Source organism: Argopecten irradians, chromosome 2 (assembly GCF_041381155.1).
Source record: "Argopecten irradians isolate NY chromosome 2, Ai_NY, whole genome shotgun sequence".
NCBI lineage: Eukaryota > Metazoa > Mollusca > Bivalvia > Pectinida > Pectinidae > Argopecten > Argopecten irradians.
Window position 1 is genome coordinate 25,842,430 of NC_091135.1, and position 25,850 is coordinate 25,868,279.

Genomic DNA, 25,850 nt, shown 5'->3' on the forward strand with positions numbered 1-25,850 from the left:
ATAATATTTATGACAGAGAGCACCTGCAAATTACTGAAGTAGATACCCCCTTTTGGACCTCAATTTAATACGCCCAGTACACAACATAAATAACATCCGCGACAGAAAATAGTGCATAATAATAATGTTAATTGTTTTACTTTAGTGTCCTTGAATTATTCAGGAAGACAAAATTTATTAATACATTGGTAACATCAAAATAAAAAAAGATCACAAATGGATTAAATAACACAATCATTTGCAATGTTTTGACATTTCACATCACGCCTCCTCTTGATCATGTGACATTTCAGAATCAAAAATGGCGACCTCCACACCGAGTCAGGAAACAGTTGAGGTTTCGTTTTATTTTCTTTTTATTGACTCAACATCAGCCTTAAGAATGAAATACTAGCATCTGTTTGTTCAATTTTGTTACATTAGACATCATTTTGATGCAGATAGTTACGCATTTTAAAAGATGTGTGGCATGATATTTTCATATTGATATAGAATCTATAACGTATATGTAGGACGATTCATACGAAACCAAGTTGTACATCAAATGATTCCAAATATTATTTTATTGTATAAGATATAAATACAAAAGTATTGAACAAAAAGCTCCCTTCTTGAATCTAGTACAATGCCAATAATGTACAGTTGAATGTTAGTCCAGGATCTAATAAGTTTGTATTGACCTATGTACTCTAGAATTTTAAAATTATATCTTATATCTGCATAGTTACAGTACCCATTCCTTTCATACAACACTTACACATGTACCACTTCCATGTATAAACAACCTGCTAATTCAACCTGTCATTCTGTGTTTATAACAGGTAGTTAAATGGAATACATGTAGCAGTAACCTTCACAAATTTAATACCAGTATATTGTGCTTTACCTAATTAGCTTGGATATAGAGAAATCTTATACTAAGTTCTATAACTGTGTTGGCATATAAGCTTTATTTTTATGCTTTTAGATTTATAGCAGTACATGTACTAGTTCTGGACTGGGTCAATCATGTTTGCGATTAGGTAGCTCAATCGATAGAGCATTAGACTTGTATTGCGAGGTCCAAGGTTGAACCCCAGTCTAGTTGTTACACCACCTTCTCTCTTAGCTATTACAAATGTGGCATGTACCCAACAAAAATACCCACATTGTGGTAGAAGGGTCTTGTTTGTCTTCAAGGATGAGGACTTTGAGAAAGGAGAGTCTAGTGGACTGGATCAAACATGGCCTACCTGTAAGGTAGCTCAGTGAATAATTTGGAGATCCAGTGTTCGAGCCCCGGTCTAGCCACTACATCTTTTGCTCTGCTGTAATTTATTGATTTAATATAGTTTCAATTTATTATTATTGCATCTGAATGCAACTATGTTCTTTCTTCCATAGGATGATGATCAAGATGAAAGTGATGAAGAATCATCAGAGGAAGTAAGTGCCTTTGAGAATGTTAATATATATACTACGTGTATTAGAGAAAACAAAATGGCATGTTAATATATATACTACGTGTAATAGAGAAAACAAAATGGCATAAAAAAACTACAAATATTGCTAACATTACCATTTAGTGAGTATGTTGTATTAACATTTTCAGTTTCAATATAGGTATCCTTATATCTACATAAAGAAATAGCTATTATATAGGTTCTTATCAAAAACAGTCATAACTGGAAATTATTGCTAATGTTCTGATATTATTTCAGGAGGTGGAACCCAAACTGAAGTATGAGAGACTGGGGAATGACCTTAACACCATCCTCAGTAAAGATTGTGCTAGCTGTATGGCTGTTGATTCCAAGGTAGTTTTTTTCTCTGTCTGTGCCTACATGAATGAATTTTAAGAAATTGTGAATGAAGACATCATATTAAATAACTAAATTATAATTGATATATTACTGTTAAAGAGTAGATATAGTCTTGTTGAAAGCCAAATTCAATCTCGGTATAAAGTTTAACATAACCCAATAGCTACCTGTTGATAACAGGACATGATAACTTCTGTAGTTTTTTCCTTCACCTTACCTTTTGAATGTATCAGTTCCTGGCTGTTGGCACCCACTGGGGTATGATATACATACTGGATTACATCGGGTTTAACATAAACAGCAAAGAAGTGGCGTCAGTGAGTATATCCACAGGCTAAATTAAAAACTTTCCCCAGAAGTTAACTTTTCTACTACAATAAACAACCTGTGCATTAGCATCCTAAAATAATATGTCAAAACTTTATTTTAAAATATGGTGATATTTAATACTTATACACAAATGTTGTTTCTATCAATCAGATATGGAAAATGAACATCAATTTGTTTTAGAAGAAGCACACTTCTTGATATGAAAATAAGAATATAATTTTAACTTGTTTATTCTATATGACCAGGAAATGAATTCTGTAAACAAGGATGTTTTCGTGAATGCTTAACTTTGCAATTTGCTTGTATAAAACTTTTGCAGTGTTGTTATTTTTGTGTCATGTGACAGATACACTATCAGACTTTTAACAACAAAAGTTGATATATGTACAAAATATTACCCCTCCTCCCCCCCGAGTGAAATGTCCATGTTAACAGTATAACTATATAATTTTATGATGTTACAGCATTCCACTACAGTAAATCAGATCAGTTTAGATGATAACGGTGACTTCATGGCCAGCTGCTCAGATGATGGACGGGTGAGAACCATTTATGTTGTGCACTCTATGAGACAACAGTTTTTATTCCAAGTATAAATCTTCTTTGTAATTGAATGAACTAGAATAAGTTATGGAACCTTTGTTTATATATTACTTATTGTATCATTCATGAGAAATTCTTAGGATTCATGAAAAATTATGACAGCTTTAATTAAGACCTTTGAAATGTTAAAAACTATAAAAATAAAGTTCTATCCACTTTGTATAGCATTACAATTAATAAGATTGGTTTGTTGGTTTAATAGGCTGAACATCTTATTAATGGCTTGGGTTAAGGATGACCTCCCCTGTACATGTATGCAATGTGTTGCTTGTGTACTTGTGAATCTGCATATGTTTTGTGAGGCTGTCATTCCTGTGAAGAAGGTTTTGGGATATGTCCCTTAGCTGAAACACATAGTCTATAAAAGTTTCTTCTCCTGCTTTAGCAATGAGCTTACAGAGAGTAGGATGACTGGTTCGCCTGTTGTCAGTAAAATGTGACCAGTCTGTTTGTTGACTTTGATGGCATGCTTCAAACAAGGTGGGGAAAAATTGGATGAATACATAATAGTTTTGGTAGACAGTGAAAGAGATTTTTCACTTTTCTCTTTACTACCTATTATAATTTGTAAATAAGTTTCAGTTAGGTAATCCATGTAGCTGGGAGATTAATATCAAATACCAATAAACTATTTAAACTAATAATGAGTTGATTGATTACAGGTAATGATCACTGGATTATATACTCAAGAAAACAACCAAACTTTGAACTTTGATCGGCCAGTAAAAGCTGTAGCGATGGATCCAAACTTTTACAAGCATGGTAGTGGGCGGCAGTTTGTTACCGGTGATGACAAGGTAATCCTCCTATGTAATGTTTAACACCGACAGATGCTGTATCAGGGTTTCAAAGTCAACTGACATATTATTTATCCTTTGCTAAAAGAATTCAATTTTTGGTTACACCTGAGGTGAATTTTTTGTCCTATAGTTCTGAGTTTTTTTCTAACGAGAAAAATATAAACCTGTCTTTTACTTTCTAGGGTAAAGCTTCATGCTTGCATTGTTTTTTGAAAATGTAATGACGTAAACGTTAACTGATAATTAGATTGATAAATATAAATGTGTAATATGTGCATGTACCTCCTTAATTTGGTATTTTTTGGCATGGTATTAGCTGAGGTCATATATGTTGAATGTATTGTGTACCTTAAAATTTGTTGCCTAAAGTCAGTTTATATTTTGTTTTATGTGATGTAAAGTTTTAGAGTCTATAAAAGAAAATTATTAATGATAGCAAACATTATGTATCAAAATATGATGTCATTTACAAAAAAAGATTGACATTAAGGAAATCTTTATGTGATGATTTAATTCCCAGTTGGTGCTGAATGAGAAAGGGTTTCTCAGTCGACATAAAACAACCGTGCTACACCAGGGGGAAGGGCCCATACGGGAAATAAAGTGGAAAGGCAGCTTCATCGCCTGGGCTAACGACATGGTAAGATTGTCGGCAATACACCCTATAATTAGTGCAGTTATTAAAATACAACAATAGACAAGGCAATATATATGATATCACAGGGTGGTGATCAAAAATGAGTTAAAATCAGAATGGTTTAACAGATGAAATATTGATGTGATGCTTTGATGGATGAAAAAAAGGAGTTGAAATTGTGCCTGTGGTATATGGTAATGATTTTCATTTGTATAAATCTTACAAATCATTTGTTGTGATGCAATGTAATAATTTCCAGAAAGACAAAGTTATATATATATATATTAATTCAATCCATAGCTGTAAATTGCTCATCAGATGAAAGTAACAAAATGTGAGTTACTTTTGAAGTGTGAAAAAATTTACTTTAAAACAAAATTTTCTAGTTCTGTCAATACTTTACATGTCTTTGCCTGATTTTTCATTAAATAGCATTTTGAGAAGTCAATTTGTAAAAGAGAGCAAATTGAATTGGATGCAGTATAAAAATCAAAATGATTTGATCACATGTTTGATTTATGCATACTTTGTTGTTGTTCCTTTCAGGGTGTTAAGGTGTATGACATGAATTCCCGATCCAGAATAACATTCATTCCTAAAGGCCACGAGTAAGATCATTGTTTTGTACATAAGGTTTTTAGTATAATAAGATCATGTGTTATATATTTACTTTAAGTCTTTACACAACCCAATAAATAGAAACTACAAAGATAGCTTTAAGTCTTTAGACAACTCAATAAATAGAAACTACAAAGATAGCTTTAAGTCTTTAGACAACTCAATAAATAGAAACTACAAAGATAGTTGCAGCAAGTACTGTAAACATACATTTCTTAACGGTAGTTATGGCCCTGCATCGAGATGCTAATATGTTATTGTTACACCTGAGTGAATTCCTATATGTGATAATCTGAGAGTGCACCTTACTAACTGGTGTAGTATTTAGATTTTAATGTATTGTTATTACATGTAATCCTACGTTTAACAGTCTGAGGGCAGACCTTTACCGGTGTAGTATAATGTATTGTTATTACATGTAATCCTACGTTTAACAGTCTGAGGGCAGACCTTTACCGGTGTAGTATAATGTATTGTTATTACATGTAATCCTACGTTTAACAGTCTGAGGGCAGACCTTTACCGGTGTAGTATAATGTATTGTTATTACATGTAATCCTACGTTTAACAGTCTGAGGGCAGACCTTTACCGGTGTAGTATAATGTATTGTTATTACATGTAATCCTATGTTTAACAGTCTGAGGGCAGACCTTTACCGATGTAGTATAATGTATTGTTATTACATGTAATCCTACGTTTAACAGTCTGAGGGCAGACCTTTACCGGTGTAGTATAATGTATTGTTATTACATGTAATCCTATGTTTAACAGTCTGAGGGCAGACCTTTACCGGTGTAGTATAATGTATTGTTATTACATGTAATCCTATGTTTAACAGTCTGAGGGCAGACCTTTACCGGTGTAGTATAATGTATTGTTATTACATGTAATCCTATGTTTAACAGTCTGAGGGCAGACCTTTACCGTGTAGTATAATGTATTGTTATTACATGTAATCCTATGTTTAACAGTCTGAGGGCAGACCTTTACCGGTGTAGTATAATGTATTGTTATTACATGTAATCCTATGTTTAACAGTCTGAGGGCAGACCTTTACCGGTGTAGTATAATGTATTGTTATTACATGTAATCCTAGTTTAACAGTCAGAGGCAGACCTTTACCGGTGTAGTATAATGTATTGTTATTACATGTAATCCTACGTTTTTAGAGCAGACCTTTACATTGTTATTACATGAGTTTAACAGTCGAAGGCAGACCTTTACCGGTGTAGTATAATGTATTGTTATTACATGTAATCCTATGTTTAACAGTCTGAGGGCAGACCTTTACCGGTGTAGTATAATGTATTGTTATTACATGTAATCCTACGTTTAACAGTCAGAAGGCAGACCTTTACTGGTGTAGTATAATGTATTGTTATTACATGTAATCCTACGTTTAACAGTCTGAGGGCAGACCTTTACTGTGTAGTATAATGTATTGTTATTACATGTAATCCTACGTTTAACAGTCTGAGGGCAGACCTTTACCGTGTAGTATAATGTATTGTTATTACATGTAATCCTACGTTTAACAGTCTGAGAGCAGACCTTTACCGGTGTAGTATAATGTATTGTTATTAATGTAATCCTATGTTTAACATGTCTGAGGCAGACCTTTACCGGTGTAGTATAATGTATTGTTATTACATGTAATCCTACATTTAACAGTCAGAGAGCAGACCTTTACCGATGTAGTATAATGTATTGTTATTACATGTAATCCTACGTTTAACAGTCAGAGAGCAGACCTTTACCAGTGTAGTATAATGTATTGTTATTACATGTAATCCTACGTTTAACAGTCTGAGGGCAGACCTTTACCGTGTAGTATAATGTATTGTTATTACATGTAATCCTACGTTTAACAGTCTGAGAGCAGACCTTTACGGTGTAGTATAATGTATTGTTATTACATGTAATCCTACGTTTAACAGTCTGAGGGCAGACCTTTACCTGTGTAGTATAATGTATTGTTATTACATGTAATCCTACGTTTAACAGTCTGAGGGCAGACCTTTACCGGTGTAGTATAATGTATTGTTATTACATGTAATCCTACGTTTAACAGTCTGAGGGCAGACCTTTACCGGTGTAGTATAATGTATTGTTATTACATGTAATCCTACGTTTAACAGTCTGAGGGCAGACCTTTACCGGTGTAGTATAATGTATTGTTATTACATGTAATCCTATGTTTAACAGTCTGAGGGCAGACCTTTACCGGTGTAGTATAATGTATTGTTATTACATGTAATTCTACGTTTAACAGTCAGAGAGCAGACCTTTACCGGTGTAGTATATAATGTATTGTTATTACATGTAATCCTACGTTTAACAGTCTGAGGGCAGACCTTTACCGGTGTAGTACAATGTATTCGTTATTACATGTAATCCTACGTTTAACAGTCTGACGGCAGACCTTTACCGGTGTAGTATAATGTATTGTTATTACATGTAATCCTACGTTTAACAGACAGAGAGCAGACCTTTACCGGTGTAGTATAATGTATTGTTATTACATGTAATCCTACGTTTAACAGTCTGAGGGCAGACCTTTACCGGTGTAGTATAATGTATTGTTATTACATGTAATCCTACGTTTAACAGTCTGAGGGCAGACCTTTACCGGTGTAGTATAATGTATTGTTATTACATGTAATCCTACGTTTAACAGCACAGAGAGCAGACCTTTACCGGTGTAGTATAATGTATTGTTATTACATGTAATCCTACGTTTAACAGTCTGAGGGCAGACCTTTACCGGTGTAGTATAATGTATTGTTATTACATGTAATCCTACGTTTAACAGTCTGAGGGCAGACCTTTACCGGTGTAGTATAATGTATTGTTATTACATGTAATCCTATGTTTAACAGTCAGAGAGCAGACCTTCACCGATGTAGTATTTGTTGGAAGGACAGCCGTACATTCCTGATTGCCTGGGCTGATAGAGTTAAGGTGAGACTGGGGAATACCAATTATACACTTCAAATGTGAATCATTCATGGATATTCTAAAAAATATAAGGTCTGTCAAGTAAAGATGATTCCATTCGCTAATTTACAAGGAAAGTCATGTTGTTTCATACTTTGTTAAGTTTATTGTGTGTTTATGTTTAAAATCTGTTTGATTCATACATTGACTTCTAATCAGAATGTAATTGAATAATGTTATGATATTGATGTACCATATTGTATTCTCTAATCCTGGATTATAGACAAATTCTGTTATAATATATCATGTTCAGATTTCAAGTGATCATGTTATGAGAAACCTGTCTATGATAGTTATATTCCAATGCCATGTGTTCATTTATTGGTTTATATTTGTAAATTTTCTCCACAAGGTTTGTGTTGTACGAGACAGGATGCAGCAAGATGTACGTGACCTGCCAAACAGATATGTGGAAATAAGTAAGTAGCAAGATGTACGTGACCTGCCAAACAGATATGTGGAAATAAGTAAGTCTGTAACATGTGAAATGCTAGACAAAGTAAAGAAATTCAAAATGATAAAAAATTTCAAAATGAAGAGACAGAAATTGCCTGGCAGCTGCCCTACATGGGTTTCAAACTTGAACCCAGTTGTTATAGGCTAATGGAAGATTATTCGGTAATATTAATCTAAGACAGTCCTTAATTAAAAATATGACCTATGGACGTCATTAATTTGCTAATTCAAAATTGTGTATTGGATGTTGATAGATTCATGATTTTAAAAATGGTGACCTAATAAACATGTTTTTTTGCCTACAGCTGCCATGTTCACAGTAGACAGCTATGTGTGTGGTATCGCACCTCTCGGGGAGGAACTCGTGCTGTTGACCTACGAGAAAGACCTTCATAAAGAGGTGAGACAGAATGTTAAGTTTATAGATTCTAAATAAATAAGTGGTTGGTTCTGATGACTTTGTAGACTATTCAAGACCAAGATTTATTCAATGCTCATTCAAGACCAAGATTTATTCAATGCTCGTTACTCATAGCACCTGCTCTGTATTGTTTGATGCAGGTCGTGCTTGCAGAAATCAAATAGGATGGTTGCAGGTGACTCAGTTACCTTAGAGAGAGAGAGAGAGAGAGAGAGAGAGAGAGAGAGAGAGAGAGAGAGAGAGAGGGTCATGTCTTATTTCTTACTGATATGTACTGTGAAATCTGTCCATAAAGACCACCAAAGGGACAGAGGAAACTATTCTTAATAGCCAAGTGGTCTTTATACACAGGTTGAATAATGCACATTTTGGAATCAGAATAAAAAGAACTCTTTTTATCTGAGACTTAATCTTATGACATTATAGATAACGTCTTGCGTTATATCTGGAGATGGATTCATTTTGATTTCTATGTCTTTGTCCTGAAAATCCATTTCTTATTGGTTACTATTTATCCCATTTATGTTTGAAGGAGAAGACATTTATTTCTAATATTTCTAGTTTACATATCTTTGTAAAATATTACTTTGTGTTTTATTGTCAGGGAGACCGTTTGGTTGCCCAGCAGACTATTCAAGACCAAGATTTATTCAATGCTCATTCAAGACCAAGATTTATTCAATGCTCGTTACTCATAGCACCTGCTCTGTATTGTTTGATGCAGGTCGTGCTTGCAGAAATCAAATAGGATGGTTGCAGGTGACTCAGTTACCTAAGAGAGAGAGAGAGAGAGAGAGAGAGAGAGAGAGAGAGAGAGAGAGAGAGGGTCATGTCTTATTTCTTACTGATATGTACTGTGAAATCTGTCCATAAAGACCACCAAAGGGACAGAGGAAACTATTCTTAATAGCCAAGTGGTCTTTATACACAGGTTGAATAATGCACATTTTGGAATCAGAATAAAAGAACTCTTTTTATCTGAGACTTAATCTTATGACATTATAGATAACGTCTTGCGTTATCTGGAGATGGATTCATTTTGATGTCTATGTCTTTGTCCTGAAAATCCATTTCTTATTGGTTACTATTTATCCTATTTATGTTTGAAGGAGAAGACATTTATTTCTAATATTTCTAGTTTACATATCTTTGTAAAATATTACTTTGTGTTTTATTGTCAGGGAGACCGTTTGGTTGCCCAGCGACCACACCTACAGGTTGTGAAGCCCAGTCTCAACGACTATGAAGAAGTATCTAACGATGCTCTGTCGATCCGTGGCTTCCAGGAATACAAGTGTAACGACTATCACCTAGGTAAGTCTAACGATGTCAGGTCTATTTTCAGGTTCAAAAATCATTGGGTTGTTGCCTAATGTCTACATAGCAAAAACTGAAAGCCTCTCTTTTTTACCTTGAATATAAAACATAGAATTTTCTTCGTACACCTCTATTTCAAATATTCAAATTAGTGATGATTAAAACCTTTCCACTGTAAACTATGTGACCACCCAGAGTTTCTTAATGACTTTAGATAAGTTAGTATAACTCCTCTCTTTAACCAAACAGAGAGTCTGAGAGAGGAGAACCTGTTCTACATAGTCAGTCCCCGTGACGTGATTGCCTCACGACTCTGTGACATGGATGACCACATAACCTGGTTACTTGACCATGATTTATTTGAGGTTAGTGTTTTGCGTCCATATTTTGAAGGGTGTCCAGTTGACCCTTGACTTTAAGTGGATTCAGAAATCAAACAATCATTCCTCCAAAAAGCTGAAGAATCAAAACATATGACAAAGGAAAATGTGCTTCAAACCCAAGAGTCAAATATGATTTTTGGGAGTCCAAAACATAATCTCATAGGTGTACTGGATATATCCTGTTTGGTGTTCATTCTTAGGAATGTTTATAAAATAATTGTTCTTAAAGATCATTGAAAAGTTTTAATTAGATCTTCTTTGAGATGAATGTCCGATGTCTATTTCATTCAGTGATTCAGTCATAGTTTAAGAGTATTTGCAAATAAGTTTGGTTCCTGTACAGTAACTTAATTTGTTCTTGTGTTGGTCAGGAAGCCATGGAAGCAACACAGACCCATGAGCAGGAGTTAAGGAAGCATACCCCACAGGTATATATATCAGTCATTTTCTATAATAAAAAAATCTACTTTTAGTTTGTATGTATAGATGTGCTTGCAACATTATACCTGGTATATTTCACAACATAATGAAGATTTTTCTTAAGTTTAACATTATTTTCTGTGTATATCATCGTGTGGGTCGGCAGTATCTCACAACATAATGAAGAGTTTGCTGACATTATTTTCTATGTATGTCAGCGTGTGGGTCGGCAGTATCTTGTCTATCTCCTTGAGGAGCAGCAGTACGATCAGGCTGCTCAACTATGTGTGAAAATTCTCCGTAAAGACAAAGATGCTGGGAGGAAGTTGTCTACAAGCAAAATACACCACTCAAAGGTCAGTAACACATCCTGTCAGTAAAACATTTCCAGTAACACCACCTCAAGGTCAGTAAACACATCAGTCAAGGTCAATAACCCCCAGGGTACACACTCAAGGTCAGTAACACACATCAAGGTCAGGGAGGTAACACCATCAAAGTTCAGGTAACACACCTCAAGGTCAGTAACACAATTCAACAAGGTCAGTACACAAACTCAAGGTCAATAACACCAACTCAAGGTCAGTAACACCAACACAAGGTCATAAGACAACTCAAGGTCAGTAACACCAACAAGTAACACACATCAAGGTCAGTAACACTACTCAAGGTCAATAACACCCTCAAGGTCATAACACACTCAAGGTCAATAAACCACCTCAAGTTCAGTAACACACATCAAGGTCAGTAACACCACTCAAGGTCAATAACACCACCTCAAGGTCAGTAACACCAATTCAAGGTCAACATACCTCAAGGTCAGTCAGTAACCACCACAAGTCTCATATCATAACCCACCAGTCAGTAACACACTACAACCACATCAAGGTCAGTATCACCAGCTAAATAGATGTAGGAATATGAAGAGAACAAAAGAATAGACTTGGCCTGATTTCTTAAAAAAATGTGCCAAATAAGTCAAAACTTACTTCAACTACAGTATGTAACCTATGTCATAATATTTTATTTAAGTCTTGAAATCAACTGAACCAACTTTGCAATATCTAAACTTAAGAGCTAGTGGTAGAATGTTTGATACTTTAACAACTTGGCACATTAGAAAGAGAGAAAATATTGAAATTTAATGCCAGGTAAATATATACACAATTATCATCAATACACAAATTAGGTGATCATTTGTTTGTTTTCTTTGACAGGCAATAGCTCCATATCTCCCCCGTGGGGACCCTCAGCTTGGCCAGGCAATCTACGAGATGGTTCTAAACGAGTTTCTCCTTACAGATGAAGAGGTATGAAGTATTAATGTTATGACTGCATGGATTGTAAAGGTTATGTTACAAATAAAAAAAAAGAGTCATTAAGAATATGCAAGATTTAGGACACAAAAGAAAGTCAGAACACCTATAGGTATACACACTTTATGTACAGTCAGTAGATGACAATTGCTGAATATGGGCATCCAGGGGTGGAAGGATATTGGTTTATCAAAACACCTTAACCACTCAACCACACTGTACAAATTGTGATGGCCACCTGCCTGTCAAGCAGAAGGGTGAATCACATTGACTACCCTTCATCATTCTATTTATAGAAGATGATGTTTGGAAACATATTTTCTTCATCTTTATGCATGATTAGCTGCTGTAAATTTAGTTTTGATTTAAGGGCTTCAAGTACAGGAAATGCTTTTGATTTTTATGTGCCCAACATGAAAGGTTGGTCATTCAAAACTCCTTTTGGTCATAGTCTGTCGTCCATCCTTCTGTCCGTTAACAATTCTTGCTACCACTATTTCCCAGAAAGTACTTGAAGGATCTTTCTCAGATTTCATAGGTAGGTTCCCCTAGGACCTTAAATGTGCATATTGTATTTTGATAGTTGAGGTATTATACTGCTAATTCTCAGAAAGTAATGAAGGTATCCATCTCAAATTTCATATGTAGGTTTCCCTAGGACCCTAATTGTGCATGTGGTATTTTTGGATCGTTCTATCACAAAGATGGCTGTCAGCCTGTCGGCCATATTTTATTTTGATATCTAAAATTTGAAAAGCAGAGAAAAGTTCCCTCTGTCTATTGCCAGATATAGCTCATTCTTTGGTGAGCGCCAAGATCCCTCTGGGATCTCTTGTAATTATTGTCCTCCATTCAAGTACTGACTACTCTCGCTTTTATCTGGAGGCAGGGTAGTCATACAGACATTCCTTGTATAAATCTCATTTAATTACTGACAAAAGCTCCTTAAACAGGTATATAAATTATGTGGCCCATTGGTGGCAGCTAATTAACAAGTATTTGATTAGATAGTGATGAGTAAAGACTAGTTTAACAAAGACTAAAGTGATGAATATTTTCTATTTACAGACATACCTGAAGATGGTGAAGGAATGGCCTAGTTACCTGTACAACGTGAAGACACTTATAAGCTCCACGCTTGAGCGACTTGACAGTAACCGTGGCAATAAGACATTACTACAGGCTCTAGGAGAACTGTAAGTTTTCATCTCTGTGTATGTCATGGACAGAAACTGAGAGTTCTGGGCTACTGGATCAGCTAGTTTATTTTTGTTTTCAAAGCTGATAAAGAGATTGGTCTGTACTGATGTGACACAGTCAAATAATTTCTCTAATTGGCATGTCATAGGCCTAAGAGGAATTATTATTATATGATTTGTATTCAATAATTGTAGAAAGTATTATCGATTTATTTTGATAACTTAATTAATGTTGTTGTAATTGAATAATGATATAAAAAATGAATGATTTTCCGGCAAGGCATAATCACTGACTTCTCTACTACCCTATTTCATCTGGCTTAGATATTTTCATGTCTACTCTTTTTAGGTCACCTGAGACGAAGTCTCAAGTGACCTATTCTAATTGTCTTTTGTCCATCGTCCATCATGCGTCATATGGCGATAAACAATTTATTTTTTCGACTTCTTCTCCAAAACTACTGAACCAAATTTGTTGAAATTTTGCAGAAACCTTCTATAGCCAAAGGTCAACCAAAATTGTGAATTATATGGTCCCAGCCCCCAAGGGGCGTTAGGGGCGGGGCCAAAAGGGGTCAAATAGGCTAAAACTTCAAAAATCTTCTTCTGAATTCACAGATTTGATGGAACCAGATACTCTTCATAGATTGGAAGGTCATAAGGCCCTTTACAAAAATGTGAATTTCATGGCCCTGGGATCTCATATTTTCCCCTGGGGAGGGGGTCAAATTTACTATAGTTTATATAGGAAAAACACATTTATGAACATTATTTGCTTAGTTTTCATAGGAAATTAGCTAATCTGGGTTAGTATTATTAGCCTGAGATAGCATTTTAACACCATATCCATATTGGTCCTGGCTGACCCCGAGGGACCAGAGGGGCGGGGCCAAAATGGGTTAAAATAGCTAAAATTTCAAAAATCTGCTTCTGAATTCACAGGTTTGATGGAACCAAATAATCTTCATAGATTAAGAAGTGGAATTTATAAAATCACTGACACTGACTGACTTCTAGTTTGGTTTTGTTGTTTAATGTCGGCAAAGCAAATTGGAATTTTAAGCATAAGGTTTGGTAACATAATACACTAACTATCAAAATGAAAAAACAAAAAATAAAAATTCTAATATGAAGGTTCAACTTTAAAGTTTATTCTGATTCGTAAATACTTTTTACAGATTTGAACCAACTATGCATTGCTCTTTCTGTAGCAGCACTCGGGTAACCGTCAAGGCCTCTTGGGCCTCTTGTTCTAATTGGATCTATTTTGTCTTTGTTACAGGTATTCTTTTGAAAGGTCCTTTGACAAAGCCCTAGCAATATACATCAAGTAAGTATTGAAGATCTCGCTGAATAGAATTATCTCCCTTCATTCAGCCAGATAAATACTTGTGTATTTTATAACAAAGACTATTGCTAAAATAGAAAAATCTCCTCAGTAGCATAGCCTGTTTATGGAATTTTACTTCAAGGTTATGATCTTTGTACATGTACTTACTTTACTTCTTTCTATCATCAAGAATATTATAAATAATTATAATAAAACACATAAAATAATCTTGAAAAACAATTAAAAAACATATCCTAATAAAAATTGTAGAACTCTCAAAACCTAAGGCTATCCAAGTTATTTATATGATAAATTCTGGTCTTCCCAGATGAAGATATTTCAGATTATCTCAAGCAATTAAAAAACCAATTTGCTTCCAGGTTAAGACACAAGGATGTGTTCAGTTTGATTTATAAACACGATCTGTTTGACTCCATTACTGACAAAATCATACAGCTGATGGAGTTTGACTGTGAGCAGGCTGTAGACATGCTGATTGGCAACATGAAGAAAATGTCTGTAAGTATGTCAATATGACAATAAATATGGAGGGATTCAGAATAATCTTTGTGAAAACTTTTTATTTTTACTGTGTTTAGATAAGCTGCTCTATTTTCAATCAGTATATGATTTGACACTGACTGCAATTTTTTACTTCAAACTATTATCATAAATATGAAATTTGAATTTCCAAATCTAGATTTCACCATCTTGCTATTTAAGGAGAAATAGTTTATCTGTGTCTGAATATTTGCTTGGAATTTGATGTAATTTTCAAGACTGCTCTAACATAATAATCAAAAACAAAAATTACAAAAATGGCATCCCTGTGACACTAAGTGGCTATATTGGTACTTAAGGATTTGTTACTGAAGTTTATATAGTGGGACTAATTCACGTACCACATGATACCTGATAACATTTGTGCGGGACTAGTATCTCCAGTGGTGATGGAACGTAACTATTTGTAATCTTCACACTAAAATGACATTAGCGCAGAATATCATGTCTTGAGGTCATTCCATCACAAATAGAAACAATGGTGTGACACAAATGTTATCAGATATTGCGTGGTATGTAAATTCCCATTCTGATTTGGTTAAGTTGTACCTAGATATTACCTCAAACCTTCTACCTCTGGGTTGTTAGTTCAAACCCCATGTGGAGCAGTTGCTGTGTACTTACTGTTTGTAATCTGGCTTGAACTCAATAAACTGATCCAAATCAGGCAATCGTTTGTTTGCCAGAATTGAATCCAAACTAATGATAGCCCTAGCTTTATTAATCTTTGTTATATTATTTATTTTCAGATTGATAATGTTGTGCAGCAGTTGGAGAAAACTCCTCATAACTTATATGTGGTAAGTAGAACATTTGGTATTGCCTTCAATCGTCCATTGTTGTAGAGAAAACTAAAGTCACAATTAACATCCTTAGTTACCCAAACATGCAGTATTGTCCACAATTATCATGTTGCTAACTGCTAAATGTCTGCAATACTATAAGTGATGAATTTATCCTGTTGAAAGACAGTTGAAATAAATAAAAAAAAAATAACTACAAAAGACCCACCAAAATGAATAAGAATTTCATCAATTTTATCTCTTTGAATGATTCAAATTGTTGTCATGATCCATAATCCTAAATTCTTGGCGATTTCTCAACTATATTTCTATTTTCTATTGTCAGTACCTGGACAAGGTGTTCCAGAAAGATCCTCAGCTCTGTCAGAAATACCACGGCAAGCAAGTACGACTGTACGCCGAGTTTGACAGACCACGCTTACTGTCCTTTCTCCGCAGTAGTAACCACTATCCCCTACAGATGGCGCTGGAGGAGTGCGAGATGCGTGACTTCATTCCAGAACAAGTGTTTTTATTGGGTAAGGATAGGTGATCTATGGTTTCTGCTTCACCCTGCTTGTCGTTAGGTTAGAGTCTGATAAAATCAACGGTCTCCGAGTTTTAGTTACACACCTTAGATACTTTGTTACTATACATTGTATGTAGATTTTGTTTCTAGATTTGATCCTATTATGAGTGAGAATTACTATTTTTTTACCCAGGTCGGATGGGAAATGTTAAACAGGCCTTGGAATTGATAACTTCCAGACTTCAGGACGTGAACCAGGCCATCGAGTTCTGTAAAGATCAGAACGAACAGGAACTTTGGGAGGATTTGATCCAGTACAGTATCGACAAACCTAGTATGTATATTGTATCTAAACCTAAAGTCAGTCTGAGATAGGCTTGGAGATTTGATCTAGTACAGTATCAACAAACCTAGTATGTATATTGTATGTAAACCTAAAGTCAGTCTGAGATAGGCTTGGAGATTTGATCCAGTACAGTATCGACAAACCTAGTATGTATATCGTATGTAAGCCTAAAGTCAGTCTGAGATAGGCTTGGAGATTTGATCCAGTACTAGTACAGTATCGACAAACCTAGTATGTATATTGTATCTAAACCTAAATTTAGTCTGTCGAGATAGGCTTGGAGATTTGATCTAGTACAGTATCGACAAACCTAGTATGTATATTGTATGTAAGCCTAAAGTCAGTCTGAGATAGGCTTGGAGATTTGATCCAGTACAGTATCGACAAACCTAGTATGTATATTGTATCTAAACCTAAATTTAGTCTGTCGAGATAGGCTTGGAGATTTGATCTAGTACAGTATCGACAAACCTAGTATGTATATCGTATCTAAACCTAAAGTCAGTCTGAGATAGGCTTGGAGATTTGATCCAGTATAGTATCGACAAACCTAGTATGTATATTGTATGTAAGCCTAAAGTCAGTCTGAGATAGGCTTGGAGATTTGATCTAGTACAGTATCGACAAACCTAGTATGTATATTGTATCTAAACCTAAAGTCAGTCTGAGATAGGCTTGGAGATTTGATCCAGTATAGTATGGACAAACCTAGTATGTATATTGTATGTAAGCCTAAAGTCAGTCTGAGATAGGCTTGGAGATTTGATCTAGTACAGTATCGACAAACCTAGTATGTATATTGTAATATGTAAGCCTAAAGTCAGTCTGAGATAGGCTTGGAGATTTGATCTAGTACAGTATCGACAAACCTAGTATGTATATTGTAATATGTAAGCCTAAAGTCAGTCTGAGATAGGCTTAATACACTCTTACCTCCATAGAACACTCGGCACAAGATAGAGCCTGTAGTTGATGTGAGCTTACAATGATTTAGTTTCCCAAATTCAAACCAAGTCATTGGTAACATCAAACATTGAAATTTCCCTCAGGGATAAATTTACCCTAATTTACGCAAAGATCATTTTGCCATGAAAAATTCTATTTCATGTAATATTTTCTTGATGTATGAACTATGGTTCGAAAAGTCAAAGATTTATATCTATCACAAAGATTTATACCTGTAAGTCCTGAAATTACATTCTCACGAATATATCCACACCTACAGTATCTGTCTATTTGTCAACAAACTTGTTTATTAAATTCCTGTATAAACTTTAGTTTTCTGTCCTGTTAGGTTTTATAAAAGGCCTACTACAGAATATTGGTACCCATGTGGACCCAATCATCCTCATTACCAAGATACAAGAAGGCATGCACATCCCAGGATTAAGGGACTCCCTGGTTAAAATACTACAGGATTACAACTTACAGGTAAATCTCTAGTCATGAAGGCGTTGTAGGATTAAGGGACTCCCTGGTTAAAATACTACAGGATTACAACTTACAGGTAAATCTCTAGTCATGAAGGAGTTGTAGGATTGAGGGACTCTCTCGTCAAAATACTATAGGATTACATCTTACAGGTAAATCTCTAGTCATGAGGAAGTTCTAGGATTGAGGGACTCTCTTGTCAAAATACTACAGGATTACAACTTACAGGTAAATCTCTAGTCATGAGGAAGTTCTAGGATTGAGGGACTCTCTTGTCAAATTACTATAGGATTACATCTTACAGGTAAATCTCTAGTCATGGGGAAGTTCTAGGATTGAGGGACTCTTTTGTCAAAATACTACAGGATTACAACTTACAGGTAAATCTCTAGTCATGAGGGAGTTCTAGGATTAAGGGACTCGGGACTCTCTCGTCAAAATACTACAGGATTACAACTCATAGGTAAATCTCTAGTCATGAGGGAGTTCTAGGATTGAGGGACTCTCTCGTCAAAATACTACAGGATTACAACTCATAGGTAAATCTCTAGTCATGAGGGAGTTCTAGGATTAAGGGACTCGGGACTCTCTCATCAAAATACTACAGGATTACAACTCACAGGTAAATCTCTAGTCATGAGGAAGTTCTAGGATTGAGGGACTCTCTCATCAAAATACTACAGGATTACAACTTACAGGTAAATCTCTAGTCATAAGGAAGTTCTAGGATTGAGGGACTCTCTCGTCAAAATACTACAGGATTACAACTTACAGGTAAATCTCTAGTCATGAGGAAGTTCTAGGATTAAGGGACTCCCTGGTTAAAATACTACAGGATTACAACTTACAGGTAAATCTCTAGTCATGAGGAAGTTCTAGGATTGAGGGACTCCCTCGTCAAAATACTACAGGATTACAACTTACAGGTAAATCTCTAGTCATGAGGGAGTTCTAGGATTAAGGGACTCTCTTGTCAAAATACTACAGGATTACAACTCATAGGTAAATCTCTAGTCATGAGGAAGTTCTAGGATTGAGGGACTCCCTCGTCAAAATACTACAGGATTACAACTTACAGGTAAATCTCTAGTCATGAGGGAGTTCTAGGATTAAGGGACTCTCTTGTCAAAATACTACAGGATTACAACTTACAGGTAAATCTCTAGTCATGAGGGAGTTCTAGGATTAAGGGCCTCCCTGGTTAAAATACTGCAGGATTAAAACTTACAGTTAATATTAATTGTCCTTTGAAAGGGAGGAGGATGGGCAGATCCCAAGTTTGTATGACTTTTTGTAAAATCTTACTTATCTTACTAGTACAAATAAATTGCTTCTCTGCAGGGATAAAATAATGAAGTTAATTTATGACCTTCATTAATGACTTGGTTTTATTTTTAAAGTAGTATAATTAATCTGGTTCTTGGGATGTTGCACATATTTTCATTGATATGTGATCTAGGAATAATAACTTATACCAATTCTGTTTAGAAGTATTTAAAGCATCTAATATCTTTTGTCTTGATGTCTCTCAGGGAAGGATGTTAATATCTTTTGTCTAGATGTCTCTCAGGGAAGGATGTTAATATCTTTTGTCTAGATGTCTCTCAGGGAAGGATGTTAATATCTTTTGTCTAGATGTCTCTCAGGGAAGGATGTTAATATCTTTTGTCTAGATGTCTCTCAGGGAAGGATGTTAATATCTTTTGTCTAGATGTCTCTCAGGGAAGGATGTTAATATCTTTTGTCTTGATGTCTCTCAGGGAAGGATGTTAATATCTTTTGTCTAGATGTCTCTCAGGGAAGGATGTTAATATCTTTTGTCTAGATGTCTCTCAGGGAAGGATGTTAATATCTTTTGTCTAGATGTCTCTCAGGGAAGGATATTAATATCTTTAATCTAGATGTCTATCAGGGAAGGATGCTAATATCTTTTGTCTAGATGTGTCTCAGGGAAGGATGTTAATATCTTTTGTCTTGATGTCTCTCAGGGAAGGATGTTAATATCTTTTGTCTAGATGTCTCTCAGGGAAGGATGTTAATATCTTTTGTCTAGATGTCTCTCAGGGAAGGATGTTAATATCTTTTGTCTAGATGTCTCTCAGGGAAGGGTGTTAATATCTTTTGTCTAGATGTCTCTCAGGGAAGGATGTTAATATCTTTTGTCTAGATGTCTCTCAGGGAAGGATGTTAATATCTTTTGTCTAGATGTCTCTCAGGGAAGGATGTTAATATCTTTTGTCTAGATGTCTCTCAGGGAAGGATGTTAATATCTTTTGTCTAGATGTCTCTCAGGGAAGGATGTTAATATCTTTTGTCTAGATGTCTCTCAGGGAAGGATGTTAATATCTTTTGTCTAGATGTCTCTCAGGGAAGGATGTTAATATCTTTTGTCTAGATGTCTCTCAGGGAAGTGTCTAGATGTCTCTGAGGGAAGGGTGTTAATATCTTTTGTCTAGATGTCTCTCAGGGAAGTGTCTAGATGTCTCTCAGGGAAGGGTGTTAATATCTTTTGTCTAGATGTCTCTCAGGGAAGGGTGTTAATATCTTTTGTCTAGATGTCTTTTAGAGAAGGATGTTAATATCTTTTGTCTAGATGTCTCTCAGGGAAGGATGTTAATATCTTTTGTCTTGATGTCTCTGAGGGAAGGATGTTAATATCTTTTGTCTAGATGTCTCTCAGGGAAGGATGTAAATATCTTTTGTCTAGATGTCTCTCAGGGAAGGGTGTTAATATATTTTGTCTAGATGTCTCTGAGGGAAGGATATTAATGTCTTTTGTCTAGATGTCTCTCAGGGAAGGATGTTAATATCTTTTGTCTAGATGTCTCTCAGGGAAGGATGTTAATATCTTTTGTCTAGATGTCTCTCAGGGAAGGATGTTAATATCTTTTGTCTAGATGTCTCTCAGGGAAGTGTCTAGATGTCTCTGAGGGAAGGGTGTTAATATCTTTTGTCTAGATGTCTCTCAGGGAAGTGTCTAGATGTCTCTCAGGGAAGGGTGTTAATATCTTTTGTCTAGATGTCTCTCAGGGAAGGGTGTTAATATCTTTTGTCTAGATGTCTTTTAGAGAAGGATGTTAATATCTTTTGTCTAGATGTCTCTCAGGGAAGGATGTAAATATCTTTTGTCTAGATGTCTCTGAGGGAAGGATGTTAATATCTTTTGTCTAGATGTCTCTCAGGGAAGGGTGTTAATATCTTTTGTCTAGATGTCTCTCAGGGAAGGATGTAAAAGGATCTTGGTGGCAGACAGCTTCAATCTGATGGACCGACTCGTAAAAACTCACAAACGAGGAATATCTGTTAACAGTAAGTCAGATTATACCATAGCAGTTGGTTTGGGTGGATATAAACTGATACCATATTCGACCCAATAAGTGCCCATGGTGCTTTAAAATCAAAACAAAAAGGAATCAAATAGAGAAACCTTTTCACAGTTTCAGTCCAGTGCAGTGAAATTGTGGCCTCAAAAATGATGAGGGGTCACTTATTGAGTCGAATATGGGATATTTACCTATGAAATCACATAATCATACAATTTATAGCAGTGCTTTAATAATAATGTTTTACATTGGGTATTAAACTACCAAAACCAAAAATTGATAAAAAAATCTTTCAACACATTGATAGATACTATTTTAAATTGAATTAATACCTGATAATAAATGTTTATTAGCCCACCATCAACAGATGGTTGGCTATTCAAATCGCTTTTTGTCCGTGGTCCGTCGTCCCTCCTTCCGTCCGTTAACAATTCTTGTTATAGCTATTTCTCAGAAAGTACTGAAGGGATGTTTCTCAAATTTCATATATAGGTTCCCCTAGGGCCCTAGTTGTGCATATTGCATTTTGGGACCAATCGGTTAACAAGATGGCCGACAGGCCGCCATCTTGGATTTTGATAGTTTAAAGTTTGTTACCGCTATTTCTCAAAAAGCACCGAAAGAATTCTTCTCAAATTTAATGTACAGGTTCCCTTAGGGCCCTAGTTGTGCATATTGCATTTTCGGACAGATCGGTGAACAAGATGGCCGACAGGACGCCATCTTGGATTTTGATAGTTGTAGCTTGTTACCACTATTTCTTAGAAAGTACTGAAGGGATCTGTCTCAAATTTCATGTGCAGGTTCCCCTAGGGGACTAGTTGTGCATCTTGCATTTTGGTACTGATCGGTGAACAAGATTGCCAACAGGACGCCATCTTGGATTTTGACAATTGAAGATTTTTTCCGCTATTTCTCAGAATGTACTAGAGGGATCTTTCTCAAATTTCACATGTAAGTTCCCCTAGGGGCCTAGTTGTGCATATTGCATTTTGGGACCAATCGGTTAACAAGATGGCCGACAGGCCGCCATCTTGGATTTTGATAGTTTAAAGTTTGTTACTGCTATTTCTCAAAAAGTACCAAAAGAATTCTTCTCAAATTTCATGTACAGGTTCCCTTAGGGCCCTAGTTGTGCATATTGCATTTTAGGACCGATCGGTGAACAAGATGGCCGACAGGTAGCCATCTTGGATTTTGATAATTGAAGTTTGTTACTGTTATATATCTCAGAAAGTAGTCAAGGGATCTTTCTCAAATTTCATGTGTAGTAATATGTAGGAAAAGCTTGAAAAGCAGAGAAAAGGTCCCTCTTTCCTTTGTCAGACAAAGATCGTTCTTAGGTGGGCCCCAAGATCCCTCTGGGATCACTTGTATAGAAATATGATAAAACATTATCAGCGTTTAAGTCAGTTAACCAGTAAAGCCATACACTATCAACCCATAAACGTTATCTCCCCTATATCATGGATATCACTGTATAAATTTGTAAAAAAAAAAAAAAAAATTGGTGTAAATCGCAGGGTTATCTCCCCTACACCATGGTGGTATTCTGTAACTTGACAAGATACATAATTTACATGTAATTTTCTATATCTTTTAGGTGTTAAGGCTGTATATATGTTTTATTTACAGGTATACAAACTTGCCATACCTGTCAACAAGCAATTATAGTTTCAGGTGAGTTCATGTTATATCTAAATATGATATATCACTCGCCTTCATTCGACAACTGAAATTGGAAAAGAATATCAAAATTAAGATACTACAAAAATGGTGACATGATAAAGTTATAGGGCATATATTGAAGTAATTAAGAGAACGAGTCAATCCTTCAGCAAACATCCCCAGGAGCAGACAACTGTATTTGACGCTGATGCTGGCTATACATCATTAGTTACTGTCAGTCAAATATTCAGCTATAAAAATTCTCCAACCTAAAAATATGACATGTCTTTGACAGCGCAAAGATTAAAGCAATTAAAAAACAAAAAAACAAAAAAAATCAATATTTTTAGTAGATTGAAAATTCTGTTTCTCATAGTGCTGTAAAGACTCAATTTGTTCATTCTCTGATTTGATTTCCTTCCTATTACTTCTGTGAAAGTTAGTAAATACTCTCTTAGGATATGACTATTTAGTAGATGTTAACCATTTAGTAGATGTTAAATAGAATATCCTTTTGCTTTATATTCTATTTTAGCCTGAACTCTCTATTTCAGACCTTCGATATGCCAGTAATGCTGTGATATTTTTCTGTCGTCATGTGTTTCATGAGGATTGTCTACCTGCCCATTCTATGGTACGATTCCATGTGTATTGCAAAAACAAACAAACACACAGAAAATACACACAGATATAGCTGTACCTGATTATAAATTGGTGCCAAAGTAACATCCACATATCGTTATGAATTGCAGACAGCTCATCAGGTTTCATATCATAATTTTGAAAGAAAATGTAGGGAGGCTTAAAGGGACATGAATATGTATTGGATAAAACATGATATTTTGATTTTCACAGTTCATGTTTAAATGCAGTTTGCAAATATTTAAATTATTTTCACTAACAAATTTAATTTATTGTCTATGAATGATTATATTTACTGGCAATAATTTTCAAAATACATTTCTTCTTTCCCGTCCCAGGAGAGCTGTCCCATATGTAGTAGTACACAGAAGAGAGGACCTGGGGCCAAAGGTTTAGGGACATGAGGATGATTTGGGGTCAAAGGTTGGGGACGCGAGGATGATCTGGGGTCAAAGGTTGGGGATGTCAGGATGATCTGGGGTCAAAGGATGTGAGGATGATTGGGGTCAAAGGACGTGAAGATGATTGGGGTCAAAGGACGTGAGGATGATCTGGGGTCAAAGGATGTGAGAATGATCTGGGGTCAAAGGACGTGAGGATGATCTGGGGTCAAAGGTTGGGGAGGTGAGGATGACTTTCTATTGCTGTAGCAGGTCTATAAGATCCTGTAAACAATCCTAAGAGACAGAGCATAAATCCCAAGTTTGAAGGATAAAGTTTTAGTCAGTCTGTGAAGCCTCTGGATTTTACAGCCATGTCTGTGATACTATTGGATGCTGTACGAGATAAAGTACAGAATGTGTGGAAAAAAGACTTTTGTTTCATGGATTTTTTCAATTTTGCTAAATTGACAGAAATCATGCAGTACTGCCGTGTTCTAACAATTCAGCAGATCAAAAATCATCCACTTGAAGTTGATTATGAAATATATTGACTGGTGTTAACATTGAGATATTGATGAATTTTGCTTCATTTAAACGTCCATCTCATTTATAAGCAGTGGACTATGAAAGAACTGGAAATTTACAGGAAAATTGCTATGCTGTCATACTAAGTGTGCGTGTGGTGTTATGTTATAAGTTGTTACAAATTTCATTGTAAAAATGGTGCAACATATTTATAAAGTGCTAAACTTCAAAGCTAATGATGAAGTATTTGTATTTTTTGTCTTTTCACCAGACCGTTGAACAACTAGGCTGTACAAATTAATATAGAGTGGCTATAAATAAAGTGGTAAAATCATAATAAGTTGGTAAACCAGAAGATTTTATAAAACCATGAGTAGTGTGTCAATTACTACTTAAAATTCTGTTAGTTTCTTGTCAAATTGATTTCTATTGACCCTATAGCCTTAAATTGACTTTCAGTGGCTGAAATTGAAAAGTTTCAATTTACCAGATAACATGTATTGCCTTTAACATCTCCTGTTTTGGGCCCAGTTGTTCAAAGGGTAATTAGTTTAAACACAGTTTTCTTATCAAATAAGTACTCTATACTTAATTATCTACTTGCTCTGCTTAAGGAAAATATTATCACAGATTTTGCAGCAAACGAGCAGTGTAAATTTCATGTACCACCTAATTAAGCTGATCACCAGACTTGGGTAATATATCACAATTAGCCAAGTCCTTTATACCACCCTGGTAATAAACAAGGAAAAACAATGATAAAACAGTGTATATATTGTTACTTTATTCAGTATCAATATTCTGTCCTTTTATATATAGTAACAAATCTATAACTATGTCAAGCAATCAATGGACCAATCCCAAGGTCAATATGACATCAATGGACCAATCCCAAGGTCAATATGACATCAATGGACCAATCCCAAGGTCAATATGACATCAATGGACCAATCCCAAGGTCAATATGACATCAATGGACCAATCCCAAGGTCCCAAGGTCAATACGACATCCATAGACCAATCCTAAGGT

At 35.3% G+C, this 25,850-nt stretch overlaps 1 protein-coding gene across 1 annotated transcript; it reads left to right on the top strand.

The window, feature by feature from the left end:
* Positions 1 to 265: 265 nt before the first annotated feature.
* On the top strand, positions 266 to 25,221 carry LOC138314939 (vacuolar protein sorting-associated protein 41 homolog). The gene is made up of 27 exons (XM_069255587.1): positions 266 to 337; positions 1,384 to 1,425; positions 1,701 to 1,796; positions 2,036 to 2,119; positions 2,597 to 2,671; positions 3,398 to 3,532; positions 4,056 to 4,175; positions 4,719 to 4,780; positions 7,671 to 7,752; positions 8,141 to 8,207; positions 8,550 to 8,644; positions 9,847 to 9,979; positions 10,232 to 10,347; positions 10,737 to 10,793; positions 11,004 to 11,141; positions 12,003 to 12,095; positions 13,170 to 13,297; positions 14,583 to 14,630; positions 15,011 to 15,149; positions 15,941 to 15,991; positions 16,320 to 16,512; positions 16,696 to 16,836; positions 18,143 to 18,279; positions 21,489 to 21,588; positions 23,238 to 23,282; positions 23,825 to 23,904; positions 24,251 to 25,221. Exons 1-27 carry the CDS (start codon positions 302 to 304, stop codon positions 24,314 to 24,316), a joined length of 2,559 nt encoding a protein of 852 aa, XP_069111688.1. The 5' UTR covers positions 266 to 301; the 3' UTR covers positions 24,317 to 25,221.
* Positions 25,222 to 25,850: the final 629 nt, after the last annotated feature.